General features: G+C 37.2%; 1 protein-coding gene across 1 annotated transcript; it reads left to right on the top strand.

The window, feature by feature from the left end:
* The first annotated feature begins 17,445 nt into the window (after window positions 1–17,445).
* Window positions 17,446–19,935, top strand: LOC149492730 (Tetratricopeptide repeat (TPR)-like superfamily protein). Its single transcript, XM_089715973.1, has 3 exons — window positions 17,446–18,014; window positions 18,090–18,262; window positions 19,535–19,935. The coding sequence occupies exons 1-3, from the start codon at window positions 17,487–17,489 to the stop codon at window positions 19,641–19,643; spliced, it is 810 nt and encodes a 269-aa protein (XP_089572099.1). The 5' UTR covers window positions 17,446–17,486; the 3' UTR covers window positions 19,644–19,935.
* Window positions 19,936–23,620: the final 3,685 nt, after the last annotated feature.

The raw sequence follows: 23,620 nt of genomic DNA, 5'->3' as shown, positions 1-23,620 counted from the left end.
AATTGCAATATAGGCAATTTATTGCCAAAAAAATGTGGTTAACTAAGGCTATTTAGCCACAATTATTGATTAATTGGACTTAAGCCGGACTGTTCGAAATAAAGGCGATTATACCATATTCATTAATTGACCAGATACTTTAGCCAATATTGTCGGATTTAGGCTTTAACACCACAATTATTAATTAACCGGGCATTTAAGCTCAATCATATTTAATTGAGGCAGTTTATTTGCCAAATTGATGACGTGAATGCATTTATGCAGCAGTTTAATTCAGAATTGGAGTAGAAGAAGAATATGCACAAAATGCTGAAATTAAATGAGCAGGGTTTCGTTATTACCTGAGTTAATCGGCGGCCGCTTCTTAGCTTCAGCTTGAAAATTCCAGATTAAGCTCCTCGTTTGGGGAATATTAATTAGAATTAATTTAATTAAGTGACCAGATATCACAACAGCAGAGTAGTAAAAGCCTACACTAAATGCAGAAAAGCAGTAAAAGAACCGCAAGGAGCATACGGGAGAAGAGAGCGTCCGTAAACACAGACTGAGTCCCTAAAAAAGTCGCATCGGGGCTGTTTATATAGGGAAAACCGGGATGGAGGACGGCGGCCGAAGCCGCTGTTTCCGGCGACCGCAGCCACCCTGGCCAGCGGCCGCCGCCGCCGTGGCCGGCGGACTTGTTAGTCTTTCGTTCCAAAGGCTTTTTCGGGAGTTCCGTACCTCCAAAAAATATTTCGGGCCCAGTTCTGCGACTCTCGCAATTTTTCGGACGTTTCAAGTACCATATTGGCATACTTTTGGTGAACTTTCCGAATGGCCTCCAGTCCAACCGGACCATTTGCAGTCTGGGAAAACAGGCTTTTTGAGCCTCAAAATTTGAGTATTCACAGTTGCCCCCCATCGGCAACCATAAAAAATGATTTATGGGAGTCGGTGGTTGTCTGAAAAATAAATTTTGAAGGCGAAAATCTGACGAGTCCAGAAGACCCGCCTTTTGGCTATTTCCTTGATTTTTTTCATTTTCTTCGATTTTTTTTTTTGGGCCTTAGGGGCCAAATTGGGAATTTTTGGGCCTTTGGGGCCAAATTGGGAATTTTTGGGCCTTTGGGGCCAAAATGTGAACTTTTTTTTATGTTTCTGCACTTACTGTTTTATTAGCATGCACAATTGGATTAAGAGTCTCTCCAAGGTAGAAAAGATCAACTTAGGGAGGTACGGTCTTTCTCCTATCGTTACTCTTAGGGGAGTGGTAATTGACTGGGATTTTCTACGGGCCTGCATCAGACTTTGGGACCCGGAGACCCACGTTTTCCGGTTCGGGGCCATGATGGAGGAGATGTGCCCTCTTTTTGAGGAATTCTGTGCTATTATAGGGTGCGATCCCAATGCCCCTTTAGTCAAGCACGAGGTCAAAATTGGGTATGTTTAGTCGTTCGAAAGCCTGTTTCAGTTCAGCCGGCCACAAGCTAAGGCCATGATTGTTGGCGACCAGAAAGCAATTCTGCTGCCCTTGATTGACGAATTTTCAGAGGTTCACTCAGACGACCCAGACCGTATGAGGCTGAGAATGCAGGCCTTGGTTTTCTGCTTATTAGCTGGTTTCTTATTCAACAAGGACCCAGGCTTTGGGGATTTACGACTCTACCCCATGATTCGACAGATGGAGGATATGGGTTGCATCGGCGGCATTGTGCTGGCAGAGTCTATCACGAGCCTTGACAAAGCTGCTTTAGGCTTCGATGACTGGACGGTCTCTCCGACTATTCTCCAGGTATTTCCCCTTTTCCTTTTTCTTATTTTTTCTTCTTTCTTTTGGTTCATTCCTTTGTAATAGAAAGGATCCATTACTCAGGTTTGGTTAAAGGACCACCTCCAAGTGGTTGCTGCTCGTACTCTCTTGCCCTATAACCCCTCTCAGTATCGTATGCGGAGGATCCTGATCACTCATCCGTCTACTGATGCATGGACCTCATGGCTGATTGAGTTGGTCCAAACGAGGTACTGTGGTTCATTTCCTGGTATGACATCACCCGTTTTATCCAGGTTAGCTCCCGCCATACTCGGGTTTACCTTTAGGCCTTACACACTGTACTTGGTACTGGCTTCGCGCGTTTTGAGGCAGATAGGGATAGACCAGACTGTCCCAATTGTAGATGGCACTTCAGTTGATTCAGCCATCACTCCGGGTGTTACCCAAGCCGTACTTAGGGCTTGGGTTAGAGACCATCACATGGTTAGGCCTTTACCTAATCCTGCCGGTGTCCAGACTTCTCCTGAGTATCGGACCTGGTTCATTGCCATTGTCTGGCCGGTTGAAAGGCCAAGGAGGAACGCACTGCTGAGTGCACTTGAAGGTTGGGCTCAGGCTGACGCTGATAATGAGATTAGGACTGATGAGGAGATTGTGTTAGCTCCTCGGACAGGCGAGGTTGGAGAGAGTTCAGCGGCTAGAGATGACTCGGAGGATGTTGCCCCACGGAGGCGACGGGACACCTAGACTCTTATAGGCTTTTGGACTTTTGTTATTTTTCCCTTATTTTGACTTTTTATTTGGGACTTTGACTTTGGATTTTGGATTTTGTTCTTTGGCTTTGGATGTATGCTTTGTTTTTTTTTTTTTTGGACTTCGACTTAGACTTCATTATTTATTTATTTTTCTTGGACTCTTTTGCTTTCTGCTTAACTTCAGGCTGTTTGACTTTATTGCTTTAATTGGGAATCTGATTTGACTTTTAAGCTTTCCAAGCATTTTTCAACTTTATTTATTCAAGCTCTAATTTTTGCCTAAGCCGCCCTTTCGGGTTTTCAACTTAGCGAGCTACCCATTTTTGCCTAAGCCGCCCTTTTCGGGTTTTCAGCTTAGCGAGCCCCGACTTTTGCCTAAGCCGCCCTTTTCGGGTTTTCAACTTAGCGGGTTTTTTTTCTTTTTCTTTCTTTCTTTTTTTTTTTTTGCACTTTTTCTCTTTCTTTCCCCCTTTTTTTTTTGGCAAAGAAGAATGAAATATGAAATGATTTTTTCATTAATGCTTAGACCGCGCCCAAAGAGGGCTGCCTACATATCTCCGATACACAATTTCTTTTTTCTGAGGAGAATCAGGTCTAATTTAGCTCTTTTTTACACCATGCAATGACTGTAATTACACATAATATCTTTTTAGCTGATCTAAATTACATGGATTCGTGAACTCCAAACCTTCTAAATCAGTCAAAATGACGGCTCCGCCGGACAGTATCCTCTTTAGAATGTAGGGCCCAGCCCAATGAGGACGGAACTTTCCACGTGGGTCTATGACTGGTTGTCTAATTTCCTTCAAGACCAAACAACCTTCTTCCAATTTTCGGTCTTTGACCTTCTTATTAAAATGCCTAGCCATTCTCCTCTGGTAAACCTGAATTCGGTGGATCGCTTGTAATCTTTTCTCACCAATACCCAGGAGTTGGAGGTGGTAATTCTTAGCCCAATCTGCTTCGCTGATCTGGCTTTCCCGGATAACCCTCGCCGACTGAACTTCCAGCTCAATAGGCAACACTGCTTCCATACCATACATTAAGGAATACGGGGTTGCCCCAGTAGGCGTTCTGATTGAAGTCCTGTATTGTGACATCCTACCGAGTTGAGTCTTTGCATTGAGTCGAGTCTTGCATTGAGTTGAGTCGAGTTGAACCAAACCTGGTTGGGGTAGAAAGAGATTAGAAGTGGACTTATTTGCATATAAAGGTTAGGACTTGTTTGCATTAAAATATACAGCTTGTGTATTAAGTTGTAGCCTTTGTACACTTGAGGTACCAATTGGGGAGTTTACACAGCCAAGTCATTTCATCTAGAGACTACCCGTTCTTATCAACTCACTTTCCCATTTTCCCGTTTCTCCTTCTCTTCTTACTTGTCCCGCCCATTTTCTTTCAATTGTCAACATAGTTAAGCATTAAGTCAACTTCAAGTAAGTAGAATTCCTTGAAGTGTGATGTTATTTCCTATTTCATTTAGTTCTATTAGAGATGAGATATGAGAATTCTTGTGTATAGGAGAAGAAAGTTCAAAAGGTGCAGAAAAGAGAAGCTGAAATAGAGGTCAAGCTTTTGACGTCAAGGTTTGATATCTCATATTGTTTACTATTTTCTTTGCATGTAAATTGTGTGGTGTGTTGCTAGTGAGATGATATGTTGCTTATTGTTGAGTGAGAAGAGTGGACATGATGTGAAAACAGGGGATGAATATATGAAGTGGAAACAGAGTTTGCTGGAAATTTTACCAGCAACTTCGTCTTGATTTTGAACCCATTTAATGATGGAATTAGGAATTGTCACAGAAGAGTTATTTGTTCCTTTTTGTGTTAGCTTTACACACGTTTTGGAATCACTCAATTTGGAGATAGCTATTGAGAGTTATGGCCAAAAGAATACAGACTGCACAGAATCACGTCGCGCGCTCGCGCATGCTGGAAAGCACGTCGCGCTCGCGACTTCCCATTGCGCGCTCGCGACTTGAGTCAGGTAGCTCTCTGACTCTCAATTGCACAACTCGCGCTCACGAGGATCACATGCGCGGTCGCGACTTTGGCCAGAAGCTCTCTGACTCTCAGTGTGCGCATCTCGCGCTCGCGAATCACACAAGCGCGCTCGCGACTTCATCTCGCGCTCGCGACTTGTGCTGCGCGGTCGCGACTTGAGCCAGAAACCTCTCTGACTCTCAAATGGTACATCTCGCGCTCACGAGGGTTGAAGACACACTCGCGACTTGGTCTCGCGCTCGCGACTAAGGTTGCGCGGTCGCAACTTTGAGCCAGAAACTCTTTGACTCTCATTTGACATTCTCGCGCTCGCGACTTGGCATGTCGCGCTCGCGACTGATGCTTTGACATTCTTTTTGTCTTCATTTCCTATGCAATTAACTTCCTTTGCTCATCATGCATGCATCCAATCATTGTAAAACAAAAATACAACATAAGAACATGGATTAAAACAACATACAAGCATTCATATGATGTGAATCAAATCAACATGATGAACTATGAAGTTATGCAACCATTTATGTGTTATGGTGTTATAATTGACATGTACATAAGAAGCTCCATTGAGGTTAGGTAGAAACCAGGCAGATAAGGCTATGTTGCGACATAGAATAGCAGATCTGCGCCCCATACAGTTTGGAACTCCGGCTACAGGCCGTTGAGTGGATATGATTATACAGGCCATAGCAGCCAAGCATACAGTATTCATACAGTTTCATACAGTTTATCTTATCACTTCGGTTTCACTATAACCTTATGGAGCCATACAGATATTTTAACTTGCTACTACATGAATCATACAGTAAAATAAACAGTAAGAAAGATCATTAAGGTAAAATGAAAGCCGCATGTTATGTGTGATTATATGTGCTTACATAATGCTTTTTGCTTATATGTGTGCTTATTGTTGTTTTATGTTGAGATATCCACTGAGCTTTATTTGCTCAGCGAGTTACCTGTTTAACTCGCAGGTTTTGAGATTGGTCCGTAGAGGGTCCGTTTACAACTGCTGCCGTTCATCTATAGAAGACTCGGTCTTCAGGGTAGAAACTCATTTTGTTATTCTTTTTATGGCATGTACAGGGCACACAGTTGGGCCCAATCCATTTTGTAACTAGTATCATGTCTTGTAAATATTCAGTACATTATTACTATAAGCAATCTCAGCATGATATTAGATTCATTATACATTATGATTTCAGCATGTCAGTTCATTCAGTCAACCAGGTTGTAGCGTCTCGGCTCGGTTTATTCGGGTTTACGGGTGGACCGAGAAGGGGTGTTACATGTATCCCCATAAGGCATTTGGTAATTGTTTGTGCCAAGCTTTATGCTTTTGAACTGTCTTTTGTAAAATGACTTTTATAGCCTTATTTGCAGCCTCTACAGCTCCATTTGTTTGTGGCCGATAGGGTGAAGACTTGTGATGCTGAATCTTCTTTTGCTTCAACAGGTCAGAAAATTCACTTTGAAAGTGGGACCCGTTATCAGTAATGATCTCGAATGGCGTTTCGTACCGACAAAGGATGTTAATACGAACGAACTGTGCTGCCTTCTTGGCATTCAAGACCGAATAGGAGGCTGCCTCAATCCACTTAGTGAAATAATCAACAGCAACCAGGATAAATTGGTGACCATTGGAAGCCTTTGGGTGGATTTTTCCGATCACGTCTATGCCCCAAGTTGCGAAAGGCCATGGTGAAGCAATAGGATTCAAATTGATCGGAGGCTGTCTTTGCAGCTTAGCAAAAATTTGACACTCATGGCACTTCTGCGCTTGCCTCACGCAGTCTGCATTCATGGTTGACCAGTAATAACCCAGGTTCACAATTTTTCGAGCCAGAGTTATCCCGCGCATGTGTGGACCGGACTCCCCGTTATGTAAGGAATCCATAATGGTTTGAGTTTCCCCTTCATCTACGCATCTTAGGTGCAGGCCATTCCAACTTCTTTTATACAGAACTCCCCCAGTAAGGAAATATCCGGATGCTAACTGTCTCAATGTCCATTGATCAGTCTTGGTGGATGCCTCCGGGTAGGCTTCATTCTGAAGATAATTCTGTATATCCCGATACCAGGGCTTGTCATCCACCAAATTCATGATATGTGCTGGCTGTTTCTGTAGCTGAACTATCAGAGATCGAATGACTTGGTCTCCCCCTACATTAACCATGGAGGCCAAAGTAGCCAGAGCATCAGCAAACTGATTTTTGGCTCGCGGCAAGTAGTGGAAGGATAAATCCTCAAATTGCTGAGCCAATTCGTCCAAGCATTGTAAGTAAGGAACAAAACGCTCTTCCTTAATTTTCCATTTTCTCAAAGCTTGGGAGACTATTAAATTGGAATCCCCGAAAACCTTGAGGACCTTTATTTCCTTTTCCAGGGCTGCTTCTAACCCCTTTATGCAAGCTTCATACTCAGCTTCATTGTTGGTGCAGTCGAAATCTAATTTGACTGCGATTGGGACGTATTCTTCACAAGGAGTTTTGAATACGACTCCAACCCCATTTCCATGGTAGTTTGAAGCTCCATCGAAGTAAATTTCCCAGACTTCACTTTCCAAGCTCAACAAGTCTTCATCAGGAAATTCTACCTCTGGCATTTGGTCTTCGACCGGAAATTCTGCTAATTGATCAGCCAAGGCTCCGCCTTTCACTGCCTTCCGTTGTACAAATTTTAAACCATAGGCTGCGAGCACCGACACCCACTTAGCCATCTTACTGTCAAGAACCGGCCTCTCCATAAGGAATTTCAAGGGATTCGATTCAGAAATAACGTATGTGGTGTAGGACAAGAGGTAGTGTTGCAGCTTTGTACAAGCCCAAACTAGAGCCAAACACAACTTCTCTATCTTATTGTATTTTAGCTCGTAGTCTAACATCCTTTTGCTGAGGTAATACACGGCATTTTCTACCCTTGTATCTTCTGCTTGTTGAGCTAGCATTGCACCCATCGCTTCTTCTGTCACTGATAGATACAATAGCAAAGGCTTTCCTAGCCTTGGTGGCTGTAAGATTGGCGGGGATAACAAATATTATTTGACTCGGTCAAAAGCTTTCTGATAATCCTCATTCCATTTGATGGCTACTCCTTTCCTGAGTAATTTGAAGATCGGACCACAAGTATCGGCCAATTGATTAATGAACCGGCTGATGTACTGTAGCCTTCCCAGGAAACCCCGAACTTCCTTTTCCGTCTTCGGTGCTGGCATTTCCAAAATGGCTTTGGCTTTTGAAGGGTCAATCTCTATGCCCTTCCGACTGACCATATGCCCCAGAAATACTCCGAATGTAGCTCCAAACAGACATTTCGCCGGGTTGAGCTTTAAATTGTACTTTCGAAGTCTAAGGAAGAACTTCTCAAGTGCTGTTGTATGTTCTTCAGCTGTTTTTTATTTAACAACCATATCATCCACATACACTTTTACTTCTTTGTGAATCATGTCATGGAAGATGGTCGTTGCCATTCTTTGATAGGTTGCCCCGGCATTTTTGAGCCCAAAAGGCATAAACCTGTAGCAGTAGGTTCCCCACTTCGTGATGAATGCCGTTTTCTCTTTGTCTGGCAAATGCATCATTATCTGATTATACCCGACAACGAGATCGGTCAAGGAGACCATCTCGTGTCCAGCCATTTGGTCCACCAACAAGTCAATATGCGGCAGGGGGAAGTCGTCCTTCGGACATGATTTACTCAAATCCCAGTAATCCACACACATTCTGACTTTGCCATCTTTCTTCGGCACCGGCACAATATTCGCTAACCACGTCGGGTAGGCAATGGGTTCTATGAACTTATTCTCCAGTTGCTTGGCTACTTCCTCCTTGATTTTCAAGGACCATTCTGTTTTCAGCCTTCTTAGCTTCTGTTTTACCGGCTTAGCCTCAGGGTATACTGGAATCTTGTGCACTGCTATTGCCGGGTCAATTCCCGTGATGTCACTTGCCTTCCACATGAAGCAATCGACAAACTTCTTCAAGCATTCAATGACCTGTTCCCCGTTCCCACAGTCAGATGCAATGTATGTATGTTCATTTTCTTCTTTGCCAATTATTATTTTTTCTTTTTCATTTTTTATTTCATTTATTTGATTTTCATTATTTTTGCTTGGAAATGCTTGGAAAGATAGACACGCGTGGTAGCCAATAATTTGCAAGCTCTTATTGATTAGGGCGGAATCGTCCTCAAAAATTACATCAAATTTGAAGTTTGGATTTTCTAAATCCGACACAGACGACTCAGAACTGGAACTGGACTCTGACTCAGTTTCAGACTCGGGGTCAGACTCAGACTCAGTACAGGACTTGATTACAGACTTTGACTCTAGGTTTGACTCGGGAGGGGGTTTATCAGCAGCACGCTCCTCCTCGGCGTACTAGTTGGTGAGAGGCCCTTTGTACGGCTTAATTAGGCTCAGTAGGTCTTGGTTCCCATCATTTCCTGTAATGACCGCAACCTCGTCAAAGAGACTAGGCTGCATGAAGTCTTCCACTTCCAGTTTAGTTATTGTTTCGGGCTTATTGCCCCAGACATGAGAAAATATTTCTAACCCAGGCAGCATCTTCTTAGCAGTCGGGAAGTAAAATGGTTCCTGGAAGCCACAATAAGGAATTGTTTCTCCCGGTTTGCAGAAATGACCATTCAAAGTCAAAAGGTAAGGCTGCATCTGTATACTCTTCTTCTTTCTTCTCCTGGTCCTTACATCAACCTCTTCAGATAAGTCATTCAGGTCCAGGACACAGTGTCATTTATTTCTAGGAATAGTTCGAAAGGATCGATCACTTCCTGGTCAGCAAGTGATGCCATTGGGATTGCAGGTGAAGCTGGTGAAGCTGGTGAGGTCGGTGATGGCACTGTAGGTGTGACTGGAACTTGGATAGGCACTCGAACAGTGGGTACCTGGTAGGATAAAGGTAGCTGGATTAGGGTACAGTGGGTAGTATTGTGTATCAGGGTAGCTGAATGTGAGGTAGATCGACTCTTTTGTCCAATTGTGCATAACTAAAAAGAATATTTTGTGTTCTTTTTAATGTTTTTAATGTTTATGATATGTCATGAATGCGCACAATATCACGTCATAATTCGTTTTAATGATATGTTTCACATCATTGGGTGCATACAGCCCTAAAGGATAGGTTCTATAGGCTATGACACAAATAGAATATTGGCTTATTAAGGGACCCTTGAACCTTGAGTAAGGATATACCTAACCACATGTGAGACAAAGAGTTTCTCGTGGGTCCAACAGTACGCATACTCATGGCCACCCCCAAAAGGATTAGAGATGGTTTGCGGTAACAGGGAGGACGCTTTGGCTGTCCTTCGACATAATCAAAGAGACCTGCTGATCAGCGCTACTTGCTATCCAGACTCAGAAGTTTGAACAGAAGAGAAGAAATTCATTTGAAATTCGTTTTTTATGCAATGGAGAAAAAGATTCTCAATCGTGTAAATAAATCAACAAATTTAAATGATTTAAAGTAAATTTCAATTAGGTTCAAATTATCCTTATTAAGCATTCTTAAAGAAAGAATACTTAATCTTTGTTGGGGTACCCTGCAAAACAAAGCATAGTAAAACAATACCCTGAAGAAGGGCTGGTTAGTTTACACAACAATCGTAGTCGACTTTATGTAAAACGATTACATAAGTACTCCCTAGTGAAGTCGCCAAACTGTGAACTCCTCCCCCGAAAATACGCATATAATGAATATGACTAAGGGCAGAAATGCACCTGAATGTGTGAGTCGCCAACTTGTTTAATTATTTTAGGGTAAACTAGGAAAAAACCCTAAGTTGACTCCAATTTTAATTAACCTACTTACTAGATTAATTATCCCAATGTTTAAGGCATAGTCTACGAACCCGAGGTGGATCCCGAGACTATGTCATGCTGATAAACTAACCAATGAATGAATGCTTTGCAAGGTGATTGATGTAATTGGACCAATGAAATGTTTAAGTGATTTCGACTTGTCGCTCGGGGTTAAATCCCAAACGTGCCTACGTACTTCTGTTTGAATGGAAGATCAAAGTCGACGTAGTTCGATAGGCCTTTTTTTAAAGGGCTTTGAATGGGCATGCTTAATGCATGAGTGTGTGTATGCTTCGTGCATTTTGTTTAGGCATTTTGCTAAAGAATTGATTGATTTGATTAGGCGTTTGTTGCCAAAAGTGTTGATTTAAGGCTTTTAGCCGAAAAGATTGATTTAGGCAATTTGTTTGCCAAAAGTTGATGTGATTTAGGCAATTAGTTTGCCAAAAGTGATTATTTGAAGGCTTTTAGCCAAAATGGGTTGATTTAGGCAATTTGTTTGCCAAAAGTGTTGATTGGGCGATTTATTGCCAAAATGATTGATTTAAGGCTTTCAGCCAAAAGATTGATTAATTCAAGGCATTTTGCCAAAGCTTCGATTTAAGCGATTTGTCGCTAAAAATGGTTGATCTCACTTATAGGCAATTTGTTTGCCAAAAGTGATCAATTGAATTGCAATATAGGCAATTTATTACCAAAAAAACGTGGTTAACTAAGGCTATTTAGCCACAATTATTGATTAATTGGACTTAAACCGGACTGTTTGAAATAAAGGCGATTATACCATAGTCATTAATTGACCAGATACTTTAGCCAATATTGTCGGATTTAGGCTTTAACACCACGATTATTAATTAACCGGGCATTTAAGCTCAATCATATTTAATTGAGGCAGTTTATTTGCCAAATTGATGACGTGAATGCATTTATGCAGCAGTTTAATTCAGAATTGGAGTAGAAGAAGAATATGCACAAAATGCTGAAATTAAATGAGCAGGGTTTCGTTATTACCTGAGTTAATCGGCGGCCGCTTCTTAGCTTCAGCTTGAAAATTCCAGATTAAGCTCCTCGTTTGGGGAATATTAATTAGAATTAATTTAATTAAGTGACCAGATATCACAACAGCAGGTAGGAAAAGCCTACACTAAATGCAGAAAAGCAGTAAAAGAACCGCAAGGAGCGTAGGGGAGAAGAGAGCGTCCGTCAACACAGACTGAGTCCCTAAAAAAGTCGCATCGGGGCTGTTTATATAGGGAAAACCAGGCTGGAGGGCGGCCGCTGCCGCCGAGGAGGGCGACAGCCGCCGCCGTGGACGGCGGCCGAAGCCGCCATTTCCGGCGACCGCAGCCGCCCTGGCAGGCGGACTTGTTAGTCTTTCATTCCAAAGGCTTTTTCGGGAGTTTCGTACCTCCAAAAAATATTCCGGGCCCAGTTCTGCGACCCTCACAATTTTTCAGACGTTTCAAGTACCATATTGGCATACTTTCGGTGAACTTTCCGAATGGCCTCCGGTCCGGTTGGACTGTTTGCAGTCTAGGAAAACAGGCTTTTCGAACCTCAAAATTTGAGTATTCACAACCATCTGGGTACAACAACTAGTGCCATTTACGCAAATTCCTTTGCTTGTCTGCTTCTACAGTTCGTGTTAATTCAAGGATGAAGTTTGAAAGTGCCTAAGCCTTTAATGTTGCTCTAATTATGTATTGTATATCAAACGCTCCAAGCCAAATTGACCACTCAACCATTTGTCCTGATGTCTCAACCCTGTGTAATATCTTTCTTAAAGGATAATTAGTTCGAAGACAAATTGTGTGTGACTCAAAGTAATGTCTAAGTCTTACAAAAGTAACTAATACTGTATATGCTAACTTTTCTATGAGTGAATATCTTACCTCTGCTCCTCTCAAAACCTTGCTTACCTAACTAGGACAGAAGCTACCGTTTCTTTTGCCATAGATAAGTATAAGTATAAGGGTTCACCTAGTTGTGGCCTACTGAGAAGAGGAGAATAGAAGGAGGCTTTCAAGTTGTCCAATGCATCTTCGCATTCTGCTGTCCACTCAAAGCTTTGTACATTCTTTAATGTTTTATAAAAAGGCAAGCATCTTCTAGCTGAACATGATATTAATCATCCAAGCGCTATGATTCACCCATTCAATTTTTGTACATCATTAACAGTTTGAGGTTGTTGCATATCCAATATAGCTTGTATTTTTTCTGGGTTAAACTGAATTCCTAATTAGGAAATCATGAATCCCAAGAACTTTCTTGCAGTAACACCAAAAACACACTTATCAGGATTAAGTTTCATCCCATACCCATGTAATATCTCAAGTGCTCGCTCTAGATCAGAAGCATGATGCTCGGCCTTGCTTTTCACTATCATGTCATCTAAATCGACCTCCATTGAATTACCAATCAACTCTTTGAACATTTTGGTGACCAATCTCTAATAGGTTGCTCCCGCATTTTTTAGTCTAAATGGTATAACTCTATAATAGTAGGTTACCCTATATATTATAAATGTCATTTTCTCTTCATCCTCCTTACTCATATCTATTTGGTGGTATCCTGCTGTAGCATCCATGAAACTATACATTTTGTATCCTGCTATTGAGTTTACTAATTGATCAATATTAGGCAATGGGTAAGAATCTTTAAGACAAGCCTTATTCAGATTTGTAAAATCTACACATAACCTCCATTTACCATTTGGCTTAGGTACAAGGACTACATTTGCTAACCAAGTTGGATATAAAACCTCCCTAACAAAACCTGCTTTAATCAATTATCAATTTCTACAACCATTATTTTTTACCGCTCAGGAGCATGATTCCTTTTCTTTTGTTTTACTGGTTTAATATTTGGATCTATACTGAGCTTATGACTCATAATGTTTAGGTCAATTCTTGTTATGTTGCTAGCTTTCCATATAAAATCAGATTTATGAGTTTTTTTAACTGTTATAATATTTTGTAATATTACCCATTTGGCGTCTGTTCTTACCTTGACCTTCTTTCCCTCTTCTATCTCCATTTCTATTGGCTTTGTCTCTAGCTTAGGGTTTAGCTCTGTCCGCTCCTTTGGTATATCAAATGGTTCTACCCCTTTCTGCAGATGGCTGCTTCTTTTCTCCCAAGCTCGGATTGAAGTGGGCAAAGAATGATGAGATCCTTTTAAGGCTACAATGTAGGTTTCTCCTGCTACTCGTTGGTCTCCCTAACCACTGCAATACCAATGCCAACTAGGACTTTCAATGTTAGATACTTTTATGGATGTACAAGCATTCAAATCAAACAATAATGGTCGTCCAATGATGGCATTATAAGGAAATGGAATATTAACAATGAGAAAATATGCTCAAAATGTTTTGGTATGCTCCTCTTCGCCTAGTTCCATTGATACCTCAATGGATCCTTCCACCTAAACCTGCTTTCCTACCAAACCTACCAAAGGTGTTTGAAAAGATTTTAATTTGCCCATATTAAGATTTAATGTTTTAAAAACATCATAAGTCAATAAATTTACTGCATTGCCATCATCGATCAAAATACACTTAACCCTGCAATTTTCAATGATTCCTTGAATCACTAATGCATCTACATGGGGATGCTGCACTTTTGCTCCATCTTCATTAATAAAGGTTATTGGAGGTTACTTGCTCGGGACTTTCTCACGAATTGAATAGACCTCCCTTGCATTCCTTTTCCAAGCTATATTATTGTCTCTCCCAATGGGGCCTCCAAATATCATGTTGATGAGACCCACTAACTCCGTCTTAGCCAATGGCTTTTACTCTTTTCTTTCATTTGCATTGGTTTCTGTTCGTCGCTGCATAAAATTTTTAAGCACTCCCCTTTGGGTTAGTTTTTCTATTTCCTTTTTTAATTGCCAACAATGCTCGGTACCATAACCCACATCTCTATGGAAATCACAGTATTTGCTTTTATCTTTATATGCAAAAGATTTGTCCTGCATCTTTCTTGGATATGTAACATAAACGACCTCATCATGCCTTTAAATCCAATCTAAAAGGTATGTTCGACTGTGAGCCAAGGGTGTGAAGCGTTCATCTTCATTATATCTAGCTCAGGAATATGGCATTCTGGACACGTAATTCAACCGAGCAAGGTGAGGCCCAACAAATTGAGGTGGTGACCGTCTCCTAACTTGTTCATACTTCTTCCTTTCTAAAGGAACTTTGGTCTAGGCCTGCTGCTGGGTCTTCCAAGCTTCATCTAATCAAGCATAATTGTTCGCTCGTGATATTAGCTCTATAAAAGAAAGTGGAGGATTAATATTAATATAATCAAATAATTTACCATACTTACAGTTTTTTTTCACTATTGCACCAATGGCTACTTTTGGATTTAAATCCTCAATCTGCATAGCCAACTTTTGAAATTTGTTAAGATAGTCCTTTAGAGATTCTCCATCATTTCTCTTAAGATCTATCAAATCTGAGGATATCTTTTGCTCGGGATGCACGTAATGAACTGAGCTTTGAAAATTGAGGCCAGTTGTGCAAAGGAACCAATTGACCTCATCTCGAGCATCTAGTACCATTCCTATGCTAGTCCTTTTAAAGTTACTGGGAATGCTCGACACCAAAGAGCATCCTTTGTTATTTGAGTTTGCATTATCGTTCGGAAGTTCGCCAAATACTCCTTGGGTCTGTGGTGCCATCATATGTCTGAAAATTTGGCATTTTGAATTTGGATGGAGAAGACAATGCTAACACCTCCTGAGACCATGGGGAGTCATTTTTGAGACTGTAGTCACTGCTGTCACTGATTACTCTATATTCTGAGGGTTTCTCTGATTCTTGTCTGGAAGCTTTCATCACTTGCTTCCTTTTGAAAATTTAAGTTTGACTCAATTCTCTAAGATGACTCAGTTTCCTCAACTGGATGCTCTGTTTCCTCTTCCCCATTCTGCTCGACCTCCTTCCCATTTATGAGTGAGTATTTATGATTCTGCTAAAGTCAAGAGTGAGGCTAGAAATGTATAAAACACTCCAAAATTGACGCGAAATTGTTGTAGGCTTATGCTAAGGCCTTTACTACCTGAGGATATATTGCGGGCGATGGATTTGAGGCTAAAGGAACCTCAATTGCATTAACGGGAAAATAATTATTTCGTCCCTAAGGTTTTTCATAATTATTTAAGTAGTCCCCGATATTTATATAAATATTTATAACATCCTTGAGGTTTACTTCCGTCTTATTAATTTGTCCTTCCGTTCAAAAAACACACTTTTTCCGTTAATTTTTTAGAGGAAAAGACGAAATTATCCTTTATAAATTTTCATTATTTCGTCACTGAGGTTTGCCATAATTATTTAAGTAGTCCTTGACATTTATCTAAATATTTATAACATCACTGAGGTTCACTTCCGTCATATTATTTGATCCTTCCGTTTAAAAAATACACATTTTTCTGTTAATTTTTAATAGAATGACCAAACTACCCTAAATCCTCTAATTAACATATCATCCCATTCAACTACCCTAATCCTCTAAATTTACCCAAAATTTAGAAAATTAAATCTAAAGTTTGGGTAAATTTCTAAATTCCTAGTCTGCTTGTTCAATTTTGGGTTTAAATCAAACTGAGTGATTAATTTAAATTTAATTTACAATTTATGATTTAAATTTATATGAGCATTTGTTAATGGTGGTGTCGGGTTTCAAGTGAACAAGAGTAAGCTAAATGTGCTATGTATATTTTTGTTTTGCTATATTGGTCTTCTTTTTGGCAAATTTTGCATATGGTTGTTGTTTTTGGGATTAATTGCTGAGGTTATTGAGCAAAGTAATGCATTGAATGCAAATACAAAGATTAAGTACATGAACATGTTTGATGCTCAAGTAGATGTTGTTCATTCTGCTTTGAGCTATATGAAATTTGTTTATACCATTTTTGTGAGCGAGTGAGAAGGAAAGCAAATAAGTTGAAAAGAAGGATATGTTAATTAGAGGATTTAGAGTAGTTTGGTCATTCTATTAAAAATTAACAGAAAAATGTATGTTTTTTAGATGGAAGGATCAAATAATATGACGGAAGTGAACCTCAGGGATGTTATAAATATTTATATAAATGTCAGGGACTACTTAAATAATTATGGCAAACCTCAGGGATGAAATAATGAAAACTTATAAAAGATAATTTCGACATTTCCTCTAAAAATTAACGGAAAAAGTGTGTTTTTTGGATGGAAGGACCAATTAATAAAATGGAAGTAAATCTCAAGGATGTTATAAATATTTGTATAAATGTCGGGGACTACTTAAATAATTATGGCAAACCTCAAGGACGAAAATAATTATTTTCCCTTGCATTAATCAGTACATGTGCATTCAGAGTATCATTTTGAGCTCCACTTAGTAAATTTTGAGATTCATTGGATGTCATTTTTGAGATAGTTGTTAGGAGAATATTGTTGAAAAGCTGAGGTGTATTTCAGGCTCACTGTAGCAATTTGATGGTAATAAGAAAAAGATGAGCTTTCAAATTGATATTATGATTGATCATGTCTTTTTTAGTATATAATACATTTATCTATCGTAATTTTCTAATTGTAACCGAAAAATTTTAAAGCGTACCAGAAATCTTCGTCATAAATATTAAACAAAAATTTTGTACATTAAATGCCCAGTTTAAATAATCTTTTGACCGAGCATTACAAATCTAAACGATGCTTTGGCTACTTTTATGTTCGGCATATTTATTAATTTCTATGAATAATTAATAGAAATAAAATTTTAATTTGATTAAAATTTTAAAAGTTAACTTCAAAAGCCGTAAGGGTTGCCAAATGTGATGGAAGAATTTTCTTTGACAGTAGAGTACGACGGTGCCGTCCGTAAACCTTGAGCAAATCGTGCATGAATTTCCACGTAGTCTAGCCATGTCACTTGATCACGCTTTTCCTGTGACGCGTGGCTTACACTCCTAGAAAAAGTTCCCCATAGCCGACCCCCACGCTCATGCCTACTCCTTGGCTCTACTCACGTGAAAGCTTACACGTGTTACCATCTGCTTCGTCCTCAAGTCAACTCCATCACCAAATCTAACGGCCCTCCAACTCCTATATATGATATCAAATCAAAATCTCAATTTCCAACTTTACCTGCGACTGCTATAATCACTAATCAGCCATGAAATCTCTTCTCTCGAAAACTGGTTCGATTTCTATTCTTCCCGAACCGCCCAAAATTTCTATCTCCCGTCGCGATTCATTCAACGGCATCTTTTCTGGCGAAAAAAACACCGTGAGTTCTCCTAAAATCTCAATGCACCTAGAAATCAACCGCCAGAGAGACACTCCGATCCGACGAGCCTTGTCGGAATCTGATCTCATGAAATCGGAAGCACATGTCTTCAGCCGGTCGTTTCCTGCAATTATACCGGAGGAGGAGCATCATGACGTGGATTCAAGAAATTTTAGTCACACAGGAATCTGGCCGAATAACGGTATTCCTTTGGAAGAGCTAGGGTTCAACGGAGGTGGATTCGGAAAAGGAAAGAAATTTGGAGGCGGAAATGGCGGCGGTGATAGACACAACCGAGAGTTTAGCGGCGAGGGGTTCGACGTAAGCAAGATGAGTGATTATTATAAAGAAATGTTGAAGTCAAATCCCAGCGATTCCCTTCTTCTAAGAAATTACGCGAAATTCTTGCACGAGGTATTTATTAATTAAACAAATCTTAATTACTTAAAAATGTTAATTAAAATATTAACTAATATATTGTGTTTGAAGGTGGAAGGAGATATGGAGAGAGCAGAAGAGTACTATGGAAGAGCAATACTAGAAAGTCCAGGAGATGGAGAGGTGTTGGCTATGTATGGGAAGTTGATATGGGATGCCCAAAAAGATGGAGAGAGAGCTAATGCTTATTTTGATCAAGCTGTTTCTGCCTCCCCTGATGATTGGTAAGATCTGTATTCATCGATAATTTTTTTTATGACATGATTTCCCAATTTCTTTTTGCTTTTTTATGAAAATGAAATCAAATAACAGTTTTTAGAGTAATATATATATTATAGCATATGTGAAGGGTTTACCAATATTTGAGAGTGATACTCTCCAATGACTTGATACGAAGGATTTATCAGTGGGATGAGCATTTTCGGTTCTAGCCAAATGAATCGTGCAAATTGGATAAATTGATTTTTTTTTTTTTCTTTTTTTATGCTAAAAATCAAACTGAATCAATTCAAATCAATTTGATTTGATCTTTTGATTCAGGTTTGTTTATTTATTTATTTTTGCTTTTAAGTTAATAAAAAGAAAATTAAACTAAAATGTTTTAATGTTTTTTTTTTATTAAAATTGAAATTGAAGTGAATGTTTTGAAGATTGGGCCAAATCTAATTAGTTTTTTGATAGGTTGTACACCCTTAAATTTGAATTAGTTCATTTATTTAATGAACTTAATTTTTAATTATAAATTTGTGGATATGAAAAGAAAAAATTACTTATGATTCACACATAAGATTTAATGTGTTATTTATAAGAAAATAATCAATCGTGATTGAATAATCTCACATTATTTAAATACTTAGAGTTGGTTTGTAAAGAGGCTAATCTTTTTTTTATTATTAAATCATTCGATATTTCGAAACTAATTGATCCGATTTATTCAGATTTACACCGAATAGGTCCACAAAGAGAGAAAACTCATTTTTTTTTTTTTAGTAAGGCCTGTTATCCCATCTTCGTATAAAGACAATAAATATTTATATTGAACATTGAATTAAATTATTTAAATGTTTACTTTTCATATATTTAAGTATTTTTCAATTTTTTAACAATAATTTTTTATAATTATTTTTTAATCTTTCAATATGTTTTATAATTAGTTTAAAGTATAAAATTATTTTGTTGGTTGTTATTCCTTTCTTGAATGTTCCAAAATGTTTGTAAGGTTTCTAATTATATATGTAAATAATTATTTTTTTCATAATAATCTCTATAATTGTTCATTAAATGAAGGAGTTTTATTAACATTTTAATGAATTAAGGGTAAAAAATGGCAAACTAACTTTTATTGACTAAATTCTTAATATGTATGATTGTGTCAAACCATGTAAATAAAATAAATCGGAGGGAATATAAGTTTGAGGGATTTGTTGAACTTAAATTTATAATTAACGTCAATTTTGCTATACATATACCAAGTAAAATGATATTTTGTTTTGCAGCATGGTGTTGGGATCGTATGCTCACTTTATGTGGGAAGCAGAAAATGACGAAGAGGAAGAAATAAGTGGGGAAGCTGAACTTTCATCGGCAATGGTTGCTGTTTTCTAGCGGGACCCTCTTGTGAAGTTATCTTTTGCTTTTCGAAATACCAAAAATTATTACTAACTTCAATAACAAAGGGGGAAAAAAAAATCAAAACAATAAAGATTTCTGACTCTTTCACGTGGAAAAGAAAAATAATTGGAGGGGGAGGAGAGATTATTGTAATTGTTTGAGCTTGTACTTTATTTTGTATAGTTATCTGATGTTTTTGTTTACTTCTTTTCTTCTTCTCGTGTTTTCAGATGCAAAATATTAACTATCTTGTTTGCTTTTATTTATAAAATAAATTGTTGTGCGATATCATCTTTTTTATTTTTTAGTATTTTTACTTTCAAATTATTTTTTATTCATTTGTAAGTGAAATTTTCAGATAAATTTAAAACTAAAAATTCATTTGCTTTTATATTCTAAACTTGATATAATAATTTTAAAAGATATAATAATTTTAAAAGATTAGAAATATGGATAGATTTATCATACAACTTTAGATTGTTTATGTTTATAAAATTTATATAAAAATTTTATTTTTTTAACAAAATTTGATTTGAATTTGTAAATTAATTTTATAAAATTCCATGGAATTCATTTATTCAAACCAAGAGTTAAATTTATAAATTTTTAACTTTATAAATATGATGGGAAGAGATAATTAATGACTAATTTAATTTTAGTTATGTAACAAGTGATGGAACAAAATACTGATAATAAGCATCTCTTGTCGGGATTGTACTAATTCATACCTAAGATAGTGCGGTAACATTTAGTACCCAGTATGGTCCTAGTTAGGGGTCGGGATGTTTCAGATTCCAAAATTAACGGTTTTAATTCCAAAAAAAATGTCAAATCCTAATCAAATTAGAAATTTACGGTTTCAGTTACGATTTATGATTTTAATTTTGATTTTTAACGGCTCCAAAGCCGACGGTTCCAAACGGTTCTTCAATTAATTTTCCATGTGGTTGCATAATTTTAAAATCAAAACAATTTGGAATTTTTTTGTTCAAGATTTAAAATTTAAATAATGAAATAATTTTTAAAAATAACTTTAAGAGAAATTTTTAAAAAAGGCTTGAACTTAATTAGAGACCGGAGAAATTATTTGGACAATAATTATAAATTGGAGAGCTTAGAGAGATTGCAAAGTAGAGAGAAATAATTTGGTGTGAGGAGAATGAAAATAATGGGGTATTTGTAGTAAATCCAAAAAATTTAACTTCCACAAATACTTTTAGCCGTTTATAATTGATAAAAATTTTTGAAAAAAAAATTTATGTTGAAATGGTTGAAACTATTGTTTCTATCCAGTTGTCAAAACATTTAGTTCTTGGATCCGCCGGTTTACAGTTCTCAAAATATAGAACCAGAATTGAACCACAATCCCTCGGTTTCGGTTCCAACCGATTTTAACTGGGAGTTTTGATTTCAAAAACTGAATTTTGGCCACCCCTAATCCTAGTCAATGGGTTTGGTTTGATTAATGAGAAAATTACAACTACCTTATATAATGCCTAATACATTAGTTCGTCCTCATTTTTAAGAAAAAAAAATCAAAATATCCTATATATCAGTTCTGTTATACTCTTTAATTCTTCTGTCCAATTTTGATAAAAAAATTCATCGATCAAAGAAAAAAAGCAGGAACCTAATTAGGAGAGAGAATAAATTTTTAATAAAAAAAATGTCCTTTGGTGACATCTCCTTTGAATAAGATTAACCCATAATTATTATTAAAATAGCTCCATTACATAGAAATAGTAAAATTAATCATCTATCACTCAAAAATAAAATAAAAAATTTAAAATAAAACGCTACAAAGAAAACGCGGAATAGTAACTGAAATCTGCGACTGAATCTAGTTGGTCGACGTAAATCTATGACCAATCGGCTACCACCAGTGACCGTTTTCTATAATAGAAAAAATAAAATTCTAGTGGCTGTTTAGTTATCGGTTGCTAATTTGCGCACTACTTATTACCGCAAGTTTTTATAACCTTTTAGCATCCGAATTATGATAATTTTGTGACAGTTTTTCATAATAGTGATTGTGACCAAATCTGTTGGTCGCTAATCTGTAGGTGCTTTATAACACGTAGTCATGACTTAGTCTTCCCTTTCTTTCCTCCTTTTCTTTTGTTATCCTTTGTGTCTTGCTGATTCTATGTCACCAGAGTTACTCGGCGGTGGTTGGTGCCACCGGAATCGTCACTATTGTCAGAGTTGGTCTTCATCAGGTAGGTTTTCCTGACGCCCTCTGTCCCTTTATATTTTGTATATTTGGTTGTTTGTATTGATTATATATAGATATGCTTTTTTTTTTTTGTTTTGATTTTGTTTGTGTATATTTTGTTGTTTGATGTTGCTAAAATCCGTTGTTTGGTTTTTGTAATTTTCATTTTGATGAAAATGGGTTGGTTGGTTTATGTTGATTAATTTATTTTAATTCCTTTTGTGTTTCTATGAGTTTGTGTTCTATTAGTTTGAAAAAGATGTTGGAAAAAAAAATATATTAATGAATATGAAAATGTAGAAAAAATTAACCAAAATGACAGTTAAAAAAAAAATCTAATTTAATATTATTTAGTGTGAAAATGTGTACTTGATGTGTAAATGTGAGAACTTTAAATTTTGATTAGGAGACTAAGAAGTTGTTTCCCTTAAAACATAGTGAAAAAAAACATATTGTTTACTCAACCAAGAACTGAAAGTGGTCATAGGATTTTGTAATTTCACCCTAACAAAAATGATTTAATTATATTATTTTTGCTTTTGAAGTTGAAAAATTTTTCACAAGAACAAGATGGTTTGATCACAGTTTGAGATAAAATAAAATAAGCATCAAATAGTCTATATAGATAGTTTAGTCTAGTGATTAATTAGAGCAAATAGAAAGCAAATTATGTTTTAGGTGGTTTTTGTTCCAAAATTTGATATGCATATACCTAAAAATATGATATATAGTCTAGTGATTAATTAGTGCATACTAAATCTCCCATTTGGTCATAAAATTAAGTTGTAGTTTTTGTGTTTTAGGTGGTTTTTATAAAATATGATATATATAGAAAGCAAATTGTGTTTTAGGTGGTTTTTGCTCCAATCAAAGTGAAAAAATACACATAACCAAAATGCAATTGCTTGTTTGATATTTGGCAATTTAAATGAAATTGATGGTCATGGAATTGAAATGTATACTATAAGTACAAATATGATCTACATGTAAAGTTGATTCAAATGCGTGTTGAATTAAATTTTTTGTTTATATGCCGAATTCATATTGAGTTTCATATGTGTGAATTGGAGGCCTAGTAGTGGTCATGAATTGGTTTGGTGAATGGTGTTGGATAATATAAGTGTTTTTGCTATTGTTTTGAATTTAGATTTAAAATTTTTATAGGGAGGTGCTGTCGAATTTTATTCAGAAATTAATGATTTATACACAATATACAAAACCTTGAGACACTTGCAATATAAAAATAGTATAGTTGACCTTAGTTGCACATAAATATGTCTTTCTCATCCGTATAGAAGAGAAGGCACTGAATTGTCCAAGTTGGACAATTCGAAAATGTCTATGTACTAATAGCACGAATGATAACCTCTTGCATATGCACCTACCAAGAGTTTCATTTGTATCTCCTGATTGTGTTCTCTGAATGCAAAAGTGGATTTAATGAAATTAAATCACATTGTGCATTCAGAGAATTATGGGGAGATGCTATTGAAATTTTGGTAGATGCATATGTAAATTAGTTGTTTTGTACTGGCTAGTGGCTATAGGACATTTTTTGAATGTCATAGATTCATACCAAATATGAAATGACAAGCTAAGTGTTGGTATAAGGATAAGGTAGATATAGGATGCTTCTTTGGTACTCGTGTACTGAAATTAATAATTTATTTAAATGACTTGTATATTATTTTATCGCTTGAACAACAAAATTTTCATTACTAATAAAAATGCAGAGTTTTCGGGAATGGATGTATTC

The sequence above is a fragment of the Jatropha curcas genome, chromosome 11 (assembly GCF_041381405.1).
Source record: "Jatropha curcas cultivar XTBG-Jc1 chromosome 11, XTBG_Jcur_1.0, whole genome shotgun sequence".
Taxonomy (NCBI): Eukaryota; Viridiplantae; Streptophyta; class Magnoliopsida; order Malpighiales; family Euphorbiaceae; genus Jatropha; species Jatropha curcas.
The sequence above is the reverse complement of the archived record's forward strand: the minus strand, read 5'-3'. Positions and strand labels throughout refer to the sequence as shown.

Excerpts from the sequence above, each read along its gene's own strand:
- LOC149492730 (XM_089715973.1), top strand. The coding sequence starts at position 17,487 with ATGAAATCTCTTCTCTCGAAAACTGGTTCGATTTCTATTCTTCCCGAA. Across the intron at positions 18,015-18,089 it reads ACGCGAAATTCTTGCACGAG|GTGGAAGGAGATATGGAGAG; the intron begins GTATTTATTAAT and ends TTGTGTTTGAAG. Across the intron at positions 18,263-19,534 it reads TCTGCCTCCCCTGATGATTG|CATGGTGTTGGGATCGTATG; the intron begins GTAAGATCTGTA and ends TTTGTTTTGCAG.